Genomic DNA, 12,180 nt, shown 5'->3' with positions numbered 1-12,180 from the left:
AGGTGTGCGGGTGTGCTGTGAGGCCGTTGGTGCCTGCGCGCGTGCCTGCACTCTGTGTGCTTCTGTGTGAGCACTTGTGTGCGTGGCAGGGCCGCCGTGGGTGGTTGCTTAGGTTGTGCACTACACAGTCCCGTGTGTGGGTGTGTTGGAGAGTGCACGTGTGTGTTAGGGAATCAGAAAGCTCTCTGTGCAGTCCTGGGTGGTTTCCTTCGTCCCTACGCTCATCCTGGCTCCTCTCTCTATGCTCTTCTCCCCCTGAACTCTGCTTCTCTCCACTCCACTCCCTTCACCTCCCCGCTCTCTCTGAGGGTGCCATAGGAGGGCAGGGCGGCCACACACAGTGCCCTCCTGGATGGCCAGCATGGTGGTGTGACTCATCCATGTGAGCTATGCACACCCACCTCACTCCTTTCTCCAAAATCCACCCGCCATGTCTGGGCCGGGATCAACCTCCCCCATCCAGGATGGAACTTGTGCCCGCCCCACCCCAGTTCTGGCTGCTAAGTTTTAGACCCTCCTCCAGGCTATTCTGGGTGCAGAAGGTAGAGAAGGGTCAGGGCAGAGGCTTCTCCAGAAGGGACAGAAAACACAAGCACAAAGGCGAGGGGTGGGGTGAGCAGTAGCCCTCCCGCCTCCCCCTCAGGCCCTCCCCCTGTCCTCCCAGCTAGTGTCAGGCAGTGACCGTCTGTCCACCAGCCGCCCGAAGGTCAGCAGCAGTGGGGGCAATGCCCCACTCTCTGGGGTTAGATGACACCAAGCACTCCCCTATCTGGCATTCCCTTCTAGAGGGTTCCACTCCCTGACCCTGAGCACAGCTCCCACCAGTGACTAGCACCCTGAGGTTCTCTAAGATCCCAAAGTGCCTTGTGACTGATCAGACAGTGGCACTACCTTCAGCCTTGTGTTAGCATCAAGTGCATATTACTGTTTCCAAAGCCTGAGGACTGGGGAATCCATCCCAAAGGTGGCTGAACACACACACACACACCCCAGGGCTGGTATCTGTGGGCGTGGGTGTGTCCTTTAAAGTGAGATTATGATTCAAACCATGTTGTCCTTGGAGGGACACTCTTTTACACGCCCTCTAGGTGGCGGGGAGAGTGTCTTGTAGGCCAAAGCACTCGGAGCGGACTGGAGGAGATCTTGGTAATGTTTTATCTTTTGAGGGTGGCTTTGACTTTTGGAAACAGCTAAGGCCGTTAGGAGCCACGTGTTCAAGTTCACGTGAAGCTTGGCAGAGCCCTGCCTGGATTGGAGTGAGCGGCCCAGATCCTGAGAGGGCCGGGGAGTCAGGCTCCTTCTTTCTGCAGGTTTCCCCGCGGGGAGAGGGGAGGGACAGCTCCCCAGGGTCGGCTTTGAGAGAGGCAGCATTCAGTCGTACTTTGAAGATGGTGTTTTTGTACTTTGCAGTCACGCCCAGCCTACTCGAGTGGCTTCCAATTATTTATCTATCTTTATTGCATTTAATAGTCACTGGCACCCGGGCTTATTTTGTGCCAGGCAGTGGTCTAAGCACTTTACAAAATTAACTCATTTAACCCTCCTAATAGCCTACGAGGTAGAGCCCAGTGTTGTCTGCGGCTAATGGATTAATTAGAATATTTAATTTACAAAAACATTTTTAAAAAATAACCTCTGCCAGTGCCGAATACTGAGGTCTTGTTGGATAGTTTTAAAGCATTTCAGTCTATGGACTGTCCTTCCTGGTTGGCCCTCCCTGCCCCATCCAGTAAGAAGGAAGTTGTCTGAGCCAGACCCCAACCTCTCAATCCCCCCACCCCAGCACCCCTGGCAGCTCTGGGCTTAGGCGGCTGAGTGAGAGTTACAGTGGAGAAAGCAGATGCTCAAACCCTGACCTAGGGGTGGTGGGAGGGGTGATGGTGGGACCCTCCTGGTCGGGCTCACAGACAGGGCAGGTCCTGGCGTTGGTGCACACGAACCGTGGGATTTAAGCTGAGTGTCAGGAGGAGCCCAGCGTGGCAGGGAGTGGGCAGACTCAGGGACTGTGGTCAAAGGGGACCCACCACACAGTCCTTTGCTCAGCCAACTGTTGCTGAAATCTCCAGTTTTTTATGTGAAGTCTCACAATTTTTAATTATTGGCATCTAACTTAAAAAAACGACAACAGTTTTTTAAAGAAAAATCACCCTGTGAGCTGAGCAAAACCAGAGACCCCAAACTCAGTTGGACAGAGCACCGTCACCTCCCTCTGTCCAAGGCTGCAGCTCTCACAGGGACAGCGGGCTGCAGAGCGAGTGCACAGGGTGGGTGTGCTGTGTGTGTGTGTGTGTGTGTGAGTGTGTGTGTGCGCGCGCGCCTGAGTGGGGGCCAGTGGGCTTGTGTGTGGTGAGAAGGGCCCCCCTCATAGGACCGGTATTTTCTCTGTGGGACAGAACCCTGAGTCAGTGAAAAATGCTCTAGTAAATTCTCTCTAATGAACGGACCCTCCACACACTCAAGGCAGCTTAGGTCACAGCAATAACTACTTAACATTCTCCCAGCCACTAGCATCCCATGCCCAGCAGTCTCCCTCTGCATTTCCACTTCTGGGGAAAATGGGCCTAAAGCTTCCAGGTGGGGCTGATGGCATCTCTGAGCCACGCTGGCACAGCAGATACTCCTGCTTCCCAGCCACGGGGGGCAGGCCTCTCCGGTCCTCTCTGTGGAGGGTCCTAGGACCCTCTCTCACAATCCCTCTCCTCTGCCCGCATCGGTCCCTTTTCCTGGGGAGGGGTGGTGCTTCTGCTCAGGCTGGGGGTGGGGAGAACTTGGGCTACTGGGGTGAGCAGAAGGAGCTGTGTCGTTGTGCCTGTATTGGGTGCCCAGGGGAGGGGACCATGCTTAGGGAGGGTGTGGGTGCCCCTGGCTGTGGGAGCACGGAGAATGCTGTGTCCCCTGCCATCGGCGGGTTGATGGAAACACAGACCCCTAAGGAGGGCCTGAACCCCACCCCACCCCACACTCCACTGAGATCCCAACCGGAAGGGCAGGAACAGCCCGCCCTCCTGGGCAGACCTGGTAAAAGGAGTGTGGCAAATCACTCTCCTTAACTGGGGGGCATGTCCCCAAACTTCATATTCCCACTAGGAGCAGAGGTGCCTCTGGGATTGTTAAAGCAGCCTTCTCCCTAAGGGAGAACTCCGGGTCTGAGGACAGTCCCTCAGATCCCCCTGAGGTTCCCCACTGAGCGGGAAAGAGCTGAGAGGCGCGCAGGCCGGGGCGGGCGCGGGGTCACTTTGCCGCACTAACCGCACACGCACATAGCGGCGCACACTCGCCATCCGCTCTCCGGACGCAAGCTAGCAGCCCCGCCAGGGAGGGTTCTGAGGGTACCGGGACCCCAAGCCTCCCCTCCCGCCCCTCCCGCCCCTCCCGCCCCGGGGCCGCCCGCCTCCCGCCCTGTCCGCCGCCTGCACCTCGAATGTACGTTCCGTCTGTTTAACTCGCTGCTGCGCCCCGGCCGACGAGCTGCTGCTGCTAATCCCGCCCCGCGCCCCGCCGCCGCCCAGCCAGCCCTCGCTGCTTTCCCGCCCTCCGCCGGCTCCGGCCCCGGGGAGGGGAGACGGGGTGCAGGAGGGAGGCTCGCCCCCCAGTACTTCCATGTCCGGGATGCCGAGGAGGGCTGGGACGGGGAGCGGCTCCCTTACCTCACCGCCCCCGGCTCCCCCCCCCCCCGCCCTCGCGCCCCAAATCATTGGCCTTGCCATTGGATGCCAAAGAGCCCAGAGTGAGGGGGTGCGAGCTTTGAGTCAGGTGTCTCACAGCCGCCCGAACCCTCTCAGCCCGCGCCCAGCGTCCTGCCCCCCCCATTCCCCCACCCCCCCACTCCATCACTGAGCGCCCTGGCGGGGGAGAGCGGGGGACCTCAAACTTGCCCCCACTTCCGGCTCTCCTCCCGCCCCGCCTCCGAAAATAAAACTCAGGGACCAACATCTGCTTCCTTTGCACTTGCTCCGTCCACCCTCCCCATCGGGAGGGTTTCCGCGGGGGAGGCGGCGGGCTCGGGGCTCTGGGGCAGACTAATGGGCTGGAGAGAGCTGCCCCCTGCCCCTGCCCCTTGCCCTTTGCCCCTGAGAGGTGGGGCTGGTGGGCTGGGAGGGGCTCAGCCCCTTCCCTCCAAGGACCGCCTCCCACCATCGCGGTGGAGGGGGAGCGAGGGGCGGGAGGGGAGGCGAGAGGACCCCGGAGCCCCGCTGGTCTGTCCCCAGCCTCCCGCCACCACAGATCCCCGCCCCTTTGCACTGCAATAACCTGTATTATAGCTTCACTGTCCCCGGCGGCCAGCATGCACGGAACAAACCACACAGGGACGGAGCTGTACCCCGGGGCCTCAGTGCCCGCGGCGGGAGCGCGCTGAGCACTGAGCACTGGGCCGCCGGCGGCGAGTACTGTACAAATCCTACACTTGAAGCGACACGCACACGCCCCGGGGGACACGGACACGCACCACGCGCACACGGGCGGGGTGGGCGCCCCGCCGTCACACGTCGCTGTGCGGGGGATCTTGTGCCTTTTTAAGTCCCTGTATGTTAATGCAGACAATCCGGAGAGCTTGTGTACTACCAAATCCTGATTAAAGACGCCTTCCAGGACTGCGCCTCGCCTACGTTCTTTCACCCGCTCCTGCCTAGCCACCCCTCCTGCAGGGCAGAGGGCAGAGGGCAGAGGGCAGGGGCTAGTCTTTTGCTGACTCTGGGATCTTGTGGAGTCAAGTTCCAGGTCAATGGATCCAGTCCCACCCCTACCTCCGCCGGCAGCTGAGACCTGGGCTGGAGGGGGGGGTGGGGGAAGGAGGGGGTCCCCAGGAGGCTTCAGCTTGGTGGGGCTGGGGCAACTCTCCCTGCTGGCTGTCTCCTGTCATCCATCCGAGGAGGGGCCGGGGGCTGGACTCTGGTCTCTGGGGCGCTACTCCAAACCGTCAGCTTGCCATCTTGCCAAGGCCAGGGGTGGGCCCACTGGCAGTTCCTGTTTGGATGGGACTGTCAGTCCATGGGCGTGTGGGAAGCTGGGAGCCAGGGAGCGCCTTCCCCGACTCAGGCTGTGGAGAAGGGTCTGTGAGGGGATCAGTGAGGGAGTAGGGGTGCGAGGACAGCACGTGGGTTGAGGGACGACTAGGCCAATGAGAGCGTGGGCACAGGGAGGAGAGAGGATGGCAGGACTTCTGAGACTGCAGAGGGTGGGCTTTCCCTCCTCCGGGATCCCACCCCGCCCGCAGCCTGCTGGCCCAGGGCCCGCAGAGGAAGACTCCTTTCTCCCTGGGGCCTGAAGCAGTGTGGGGCAGAGAAGGGCAGATGCAGCAGTGTGTCTGGACCTCCAGAGCATTTAAAGTCCCCCGCCCAGGCTGCCCCTCCTTGCCTTGGGCAGGCAGGGGTGGGTTGGGGGCAAAGAGACCTGGAGATCAAGTGTGTGGAGATCTGCAGAGATCCAGGGCAGGCAGCCACCTTCCCAGGTCATTTTCTGAGACTGGACAGCCAGGGGGTCCAGGCCGCCTGTCGCTACGTGAGCCAATTCAGCAGAGACAGGGGTAAATCACATATGAACGTTTATTGCAATGATGTGGGCAGCATGGAGAGCAGCAGGTCATCCAGGAAAATCTGCTCTACCCTCCGCCATAGGACAAAGATTACATGGGTGAGAGGAGTTACAGGCCTGGGGAAGTGGGCAAGCTATAATGTTACAGGTTACAGGCAATGCGGGCTGGGTGTGTGTGTGGGGGGGGGCGGGGGGCAAAGGGCGGGGCAAGGTTGTCCATCTTCCCAGGATTATGGGCAGTTCTCAGAAAAGGAGGATGGACTGCATTCCGATTAGCTCCCAGGTTCGGGGCAGACAGCTCTCGGCCGGGTTAGACTGTGCTTTCTCTAACCGGAACAGAGCCACCATGGTTCACCAAGCATGATTCATATTTCTCATGGTTATAGCTGGTCCCCACTGTTTCTGCTCCAAAAGCTTCCACTCAGAGGTTTGTCTGGCCAGTGAGTCTGGGGCAGAGGAACAGGAAAGCTCTTAGCTTGACAGCTGTGGCTGAGAGTGGAGACTCAGACAGACCAGTAATGAATCTGGGGGAGATGGGGGTTGGCAGAGGAGGAGAGATGTTGACCTCTCATCTACTTTCAGGCTGGGCAGTGAAGGCAGGGGGAGTTCCCCTGGGGAGGAGGGGCAACAGGAGGTGTGCACCTGGTGGCTGCTGAGGAGAGAGGAGGGGGCACCACTGTGAGAGGCACAAAGCCCTCCCACCCCCACGGGGGATGAGGGGAGGGTGGGCATCAGGGCTCACTCTCCCTTTTATTGTCACTCTGCACCCCCTTCTTCGACCTTGGGACCCGTGTGCTGATGTGCGATGTGCAGGATGGGGCTTGGCCAGGGTCCAGGCGGGAGAGCTGCTCCGTGTGCCCTCTGTTGGTGTGTGTGTGTGTGTGTGTGTGTGTGTGTGGAGTCGTCTGTCCCCGGTGTCAGAGTCAGAGGAGTCAGGGCTGAGGAGAGTTCAGGTTGGCTGTTGGGAGGGAAGATCAGAGTCTGTCCCGCACCTCTCTTTCCTGCTGACGGGAGAAAACACGAACTTGGGCTGGGATCTGAGGCTAGTGAGGCCGCAGCCCTCTGGGCTGGGCTCCGTGGGGCAGGGAGAAGGCTGGGCTCTCATTCTCTCGGGGTCTCCGCTCCAATGGCCTGCCTCCACTCCTGCCACCGTTCACCCTAGGACATTTGCCTTTTGCCAAACTTCAGTAGAATCACTGGAAGCTTTAAACAGATTTCTGAGCCTCATCTCTGACTTACAGACTCCTGGGGGGAGGACTCTGTATTTGTAAGAAGCGCCCCCAAAGCCTGGCTGGTGTGGTTAAGCATTGACCTACGAACCAGGAGGTCACAGTTTGATTGCTGGTCAGGGCACATGCCAGGGTTTTGGGCTTGATTCCCAGTGTGGGGCGTGCAGGAAGCAGCCCTTCAATGATTCTCTCTCGTCATTGATGTTTCTATCTCACTCTCACTCTTCTTTCCTCTCTGAAATCAATATATGTATATTTAAAAGCAGCACTCCCAGATGATGCCGTGCGAACCAGGCTGGAGAGCACAATGAGCAAACTGGAATCTAAAGGTCGCTGCCCTGGAAAGGGGCAGGAAGGCGGGAGCTTCCCGGGACTCCTGCATCCCTTGCTGACACCCAGCACTCTTGCTTCCCTCTGAGCTGGAAGGGGGTGTCATGGCTGTTCCCCAAGAACACAAAGGCTATCCAGTGATTGCTGGCTGAGCAGATGAGCACTGGGTTGATGGGGGAATGAATGAATGCTCACTGGGCTCAGGCATCCGGGAGAGGTCTGGAGAGAGTGAGGGGGGACTTCCCACATGGAGCCAGACCCGGAGGGCAGAGGGATTTTGAAACAGAAAGTCCAGCACGCCCAGCGGAGGTGGGCTTGGAGTGATCTGAGGGACAAAGCTGCCCCCACTGTGAGGTTCACAGCCCTTCCTGCGAAAGGGCAGAGGGGCCTGGTTTCCCTGGGGGGGGGGGGGTGAGGGGTGCAGGAGGTGCGGGGGGCATAGGGGTGCGGGGAGGACAGTGGGCAATGGAGAGTTCTGGTCCAGCCTGGTTGATGGGTTCTGTGACTTGGGCGTGCCAATACCTCTTTCAGGCCTCCATTTTCCAGCCTGCTGTTATCACCAATGACTGATTTTCAGTTCTCCTCCCTCCCGCCTCCCATGTAATGGAAGGGGAAGGCTTTCAGATGGAAGGGGAAGGATCCAGCTGTGATCATCTAGGTGGGCGCTGTGAAAGGCGGGTCCACCTGATGGATGGGCTTTTTCAGAGACCCAGGACCGGGCCAGCGGACAGAGTGGCTCTGCCAGGGATGCCCTACGCGTCGGAGACGGGGCAGGGCAAATAGGCGGGGGTTCTGCGGATACCTGGGGTTGAAGGATATCCTTGGCAGGCGGGACGTGTCTGGTGCTGGGTGGTGGGCTCTGAGCTGGACGGGAGACGTGGTCAGAGCTCTGCACCCCTCTGCCTGCCCTGGTGTCAGTGCCGGCCCCTGACCGGAGGTCCCCACCAACCCGGAGCCTCCGCACAGCCACCCCCTCCATCTCCGCCCAGCCATCTTCTCCGGCCTTGGAGTTGGAAACTAAACATGGGAAAGGGGCCCAACGCACGGCCTGGCACAGAAACAGGGTTAATGTTTGCTAAGTGAATTAATGAATACATGAATAATGAGAATGGTGCAGAAAAAGAAACGAGCTGCTGGAGACTTCCAGCCGGATACATGAAGGGAACAGTGCTCTAAGGAAGTTCCCTGTTGAGCTCAAACAGGGTGTGCTGGGGTCCTGTCTTGTATCAGTTCTCTCCCCCGCGTCCCCCAAGCCTCATCAGCAAGTCCTCACCTGCTGGTCTGGCTGTGAGGGAGAGCGTGGCAGGTGGGGGAGGTAGAAACCATGGACAGCCATGGCAGCTCCTGGCCTGGGGATCTCTGCCTTTCCCTGCCACCAGCCTCTGGGCTAACGATTTGCACAAAGGCCTCCCTTCCTTTCCCACCTCGCTACTCCCCCCACCCCCACCCATAGATGTGGTATCTGGGCATTTCTGGGGTCAGGGATAGATCAATGACCTCCAAACCAGAGGAGGGGGTAGGTGGGAGGGAGCTAACATTTATCAAGAAACTGCTACATGCCAGGCCCGTTGCTTATATGACTCAGTTATTCTCACAGCCTTTGTAGGGTATGCGCCACCCCCATTCCGTTTCCTAGTACAGAGATCGCACACCCCATGAACACAAGGACCATGCCTGTCTTGTTCACTGGATTCACAGGTTCAGGACTTCAAAATAAATGGACGGATGAATGAAAAACCCTACAGCGTTTCTGGAGAGGGCGGACTGTGTAAACACCTACATGTGGAACAGAGGGTGTGGGAATAAGTACAAAGGAGGCTGATGGAGTCTGCTGGGGGGTGACAGGAAGGCTTTTTGGAAGAGGAGCTGTATGAGCAGGTCCTGGATTAAGAACAGGAATTTCTCATGTGAACAGAGGGGGTGAGAAAGAACCGGGGGCAGAGGACACTGTCTTGGAAAAGGCACAGAAGTGTGAGATGCATGACCCATTTAGGGACCATGATGGCACCCGAATGGCTGGGGTGTAGGGCGGGGGGTCAGAGGTCGCTGCTAACAGTGAGGCTGGAGCAGAAGACAGGAGCCAGATCCTGGTGCGGAGCAGTGGGAGCGCAGTGTGAAGCAGAGAGAGATGAGACTCGGTTTAAGTTTCAGAAAGATCCCTTGGCAGCTGTGGGTTGGTGGATGGGCAGAGTGGGATGGAGAAAATGAGCCAGTGGCCAGGGAACCACCAGGCAAGACAGGGCTGTGCCCGTGGGGCTGGGCAGCAGACACGGATGAATAAGTGGGGACTTGGCAGGGCTCCCTGAGAGCCAGGACGCCCCTGAAGGTGTTGGGAGTGTCAGGCTCTCTCTGGAGCTTCTGGTTTGGATGGGCTGTTTAGAAAGATGGAGGCCCAGTGTGTTCAGGAGGCTAAGACAACGCTGGGTGCCGTCAGCGCCATCAGCATGGAACAAAGGCACGTCAGCCTGACGGGATGTGTGGACTGACAGGGCGGAGCTGGGAAGATGCAGCAGCTGCGATCCTGATGAGGTGGCCAGGCCTTTCTGGTCCGGAAGGAAAGGAGGTGAGGGGGAGATGTGGCAGCAATCTTAGGAAAACAGACCGGGCCTTAAATTGCCAACGACTCTCTACAGAGCTTCAAAGGGGAAAACTTTAAGCGAAAAGAAACCGTCCTTCACAGGTTGGCTGTGAATTTCTAGGGGAAGTGTGGGCTGCAAACCCCTGTGGAGGTCGGGAAACTTCCCGGCTAAGCGGCCAGGGCAGGTGGGAGGACAGGGTCCTGGAGCTCCAGTGGGGCAGCTGCATGTTGGGGGCGGGGGCAGCCTCTGTGCCTGTCCGCACAGGCTCCGGGCTCTGGGCAGCCGCTCCTGGCTGCAGAGGAGCTGTGCGGAGAGGGGGCAGTGAGGGCCCCTCTTTGGACCTGGTTTCCTCGTAGGTAAAAGGGAGGGTCCATCTGCCTGGCAGTGGTTATTTTATTCCACCGATTGAACTGGCGTGGCTCTGGGTTTGGGGACGCACGTGGTGAGGAGAGGAGTGGGGGGAATGGGAGACTGAGAAGCAGAGAAGCCCCCAGGATCAGGGCCTGGGACCTCGGGGGACCGGGAGCGTGGACACAGTCATTCACCGGAGACCCTGGTCCTAGGGACAGAGCAGTGAACAGGACAGACCCAGTGCCTGCCCTCAGGGCTCACACTTGGTGGACACACCGGGGCCCAGAAGCCTCTCAGCTGTGGTGCAGTCACAGGAGGGGTGGCCTCAGCCGGTCCCTGTGTGTGCCCCTTGCAGGTGTTCTCCGTGGCGCCCCCGTTTGAGGTGAACGGTCTCCCGCGAGCTGTGCCTCTGAGCCTGCCCTGCCAGGACTTCAAGAGAGACCTCTCCGACTGCCGCGAGCGGGCCCGGCTGCTGCACAGGGTCCGGAGGGTGGGCTTCTCGCACATGCTCCTCACCGCCCCCCAGGCCCCGCTGACTCCCATGCAGCCTCAGGCCAATGGGAAGGAGGAAGAGGAGGAGGAGGAAGAGGAGGAGGAGGAGGAAGAGGAGGAGGAAGAGGAGGAGGATGAGGACGAGGATGAGGAGGACGAAGAAGAGGTGGAGGAAGTGGAGGAGGAGGAGGCAATAGCCCTGGGGGAGGCCCTGGGGCCCTGCAGTGGCTCCAGCAGCGAGGGGAGCGAGAGGAGCACCGACCGCAGCCAGGAGGGCGCCCCGTCCACGCTGCTGGCTGACGACCAGAAGGAGGCCAGGGGCCGGGCCTCCATGGCCGACGGGGACCTGGAGCCCGAGGAGGGCTCCAAAACGCTGGTGCTCGTCTCCCCCGGGGACATGAAGAAGTCGCCCGTCACTGCCGACCTGGCCCCTGACCCCGACCTGGGCACGCTGGCTGCCCTCACGCCTCAGAACGAGCGGCCCCAGCCCACCGGGAGCCAGCTGGACGTGTCTGAGCCGGGCACCCTGTCCTCCATCCTCAAGTCCGAGCCCAAGCCCCCTGGGCCGGGGCCGGGGCCGGGCGCCGGGGCGGGCGCCGGGGCGGGCGCCGGGGCGGGGGCCGTGGCGGTCACCTCCTCCCCCTTCACCAAAGTGGAGAGGACCTTCGTCCACATCGCGGAGAAAACCCACCTCAACGTCATGTCTTCCGGCGGACAGGGCTCCCGGCCCGAGGAGCTCAGCTCGGGGGGCGAGCTGGGCCTGGGGGTGCCCTCGGAGGGGGGGCCGGCAGAGGAGGGCGCCTCTGTGCCCCTGGAGAACGGCGTCGCCCAGTCGGGCCCTCCCGGGGACACCGCCACGGAGGTGGCCACGGGCTCCCTGCCCAATGGGGCACCCCCTGTGGACGGGCCAGCCCCAGCCTCCCCGCTGGAGCCGGCCCCCGAAAGACTGGCCGCCGGCTCCCCCAGCCACCGCGCCCCGCCGGGCCCGCGCGGCCGGAGCCGCATCCCGGTCCTGCTGTCGGAGGAGGACACGGGCTCCGAGCCCTCGGGCTCCCTGTCGGCCAGAGAGCGGCGGGGCAGGCGGGGGAGGCCGCAGGACCTGGCGCGGCTGGTGATGGAGAAGCGGCAGGGCCGCCTGCTGCTGCGGCTGGCCTCCGGGGCCTCCTCGTCCTCCAGCGAGGAGCGGCGCCGCGCCTCCGAGACCTTCTCGGGCACCGGCTCCGAGGAGGACATGCCCGCCTCCGAGCCCGCGGCGCCCGGGAGGGCCGGGCGGGCGGCCCCCCGGAGCCGGATTCCCCGCCCCATCGGCGCCCGCAAGCCCACGCCGGCCCCGGCCCAGCGGTCCCCCGGCAGACCCCCTGGCGCGGCCCGGGCATCGGACACAGCCATCACCAGCAGGTGAGGAGCCGCTGCCAGCCCAGGCCTCCGCCAGCAGGGGCTTCCCCGGGCTGAGGGCAGGGGCTGTCAGGACTCAGGAAGGCCCCTCAGATGGACCTCCTGTCCACCACCAAGAAGTCTCTCTTCTGACTCAGGTCCCAGTCCTGCCCCTGGGCTCAAGGGGGCGGATGCAGGGAGCCTGCCTGGAGGGGTGCCAGGGAGGCCAGGTTTGGGAAAGGTTGATTGGGGCCTCTGGTGTGTCATTAATATAAGTAAGGGTATATTATAGA

The 12,180-nt window shown here is 61.1% G+C and overlaps 1 protein-coding gene across 2 annotated transcripts in view; it reads left to right on the top strand.

Moving 5' to 3' along the window:
- Positions 1-12,180, top strand: part of TTBK1 (tau tubulin kinase 1) — a 37,016-nt gene that overhangs the window by 23,683 nt on the left and 1,153 nt on the right. For both annotated transcript variants that reach the window (XM_036415364.2, XM_036415365.2), the window contains exon 14: positions 10,377-11,911. In XM_036415364.2, the coding sequence (XP_036271257.1) occupies positions 10,377-11,911 (1,535 nt within the window). The remainder of the gene's footprint in view (positions 1-10,376; positions 11,912-12,180) is intronic.

This window comes from Pipistrellus kuhlii, unplaced genomic scaffold, assembly GCF_014108245.1.
Source record: "Pipistrellus kuhlii isolate mPipKuh1 unplaced genomic scaffold, mPipKuh1.p scaffold_m20_p_5, whole genome shotgun sequence".
Lineage (NCBI taxonomy): Eukaryota > Metazoa > Chordata > Mammalia > Chiroptera > Vespertilionidae > Pipistrellus > Pipistrellus kuhlii.
This window is presented reverse-complemented; position numbering and strand designations above follow the sequence as displayed.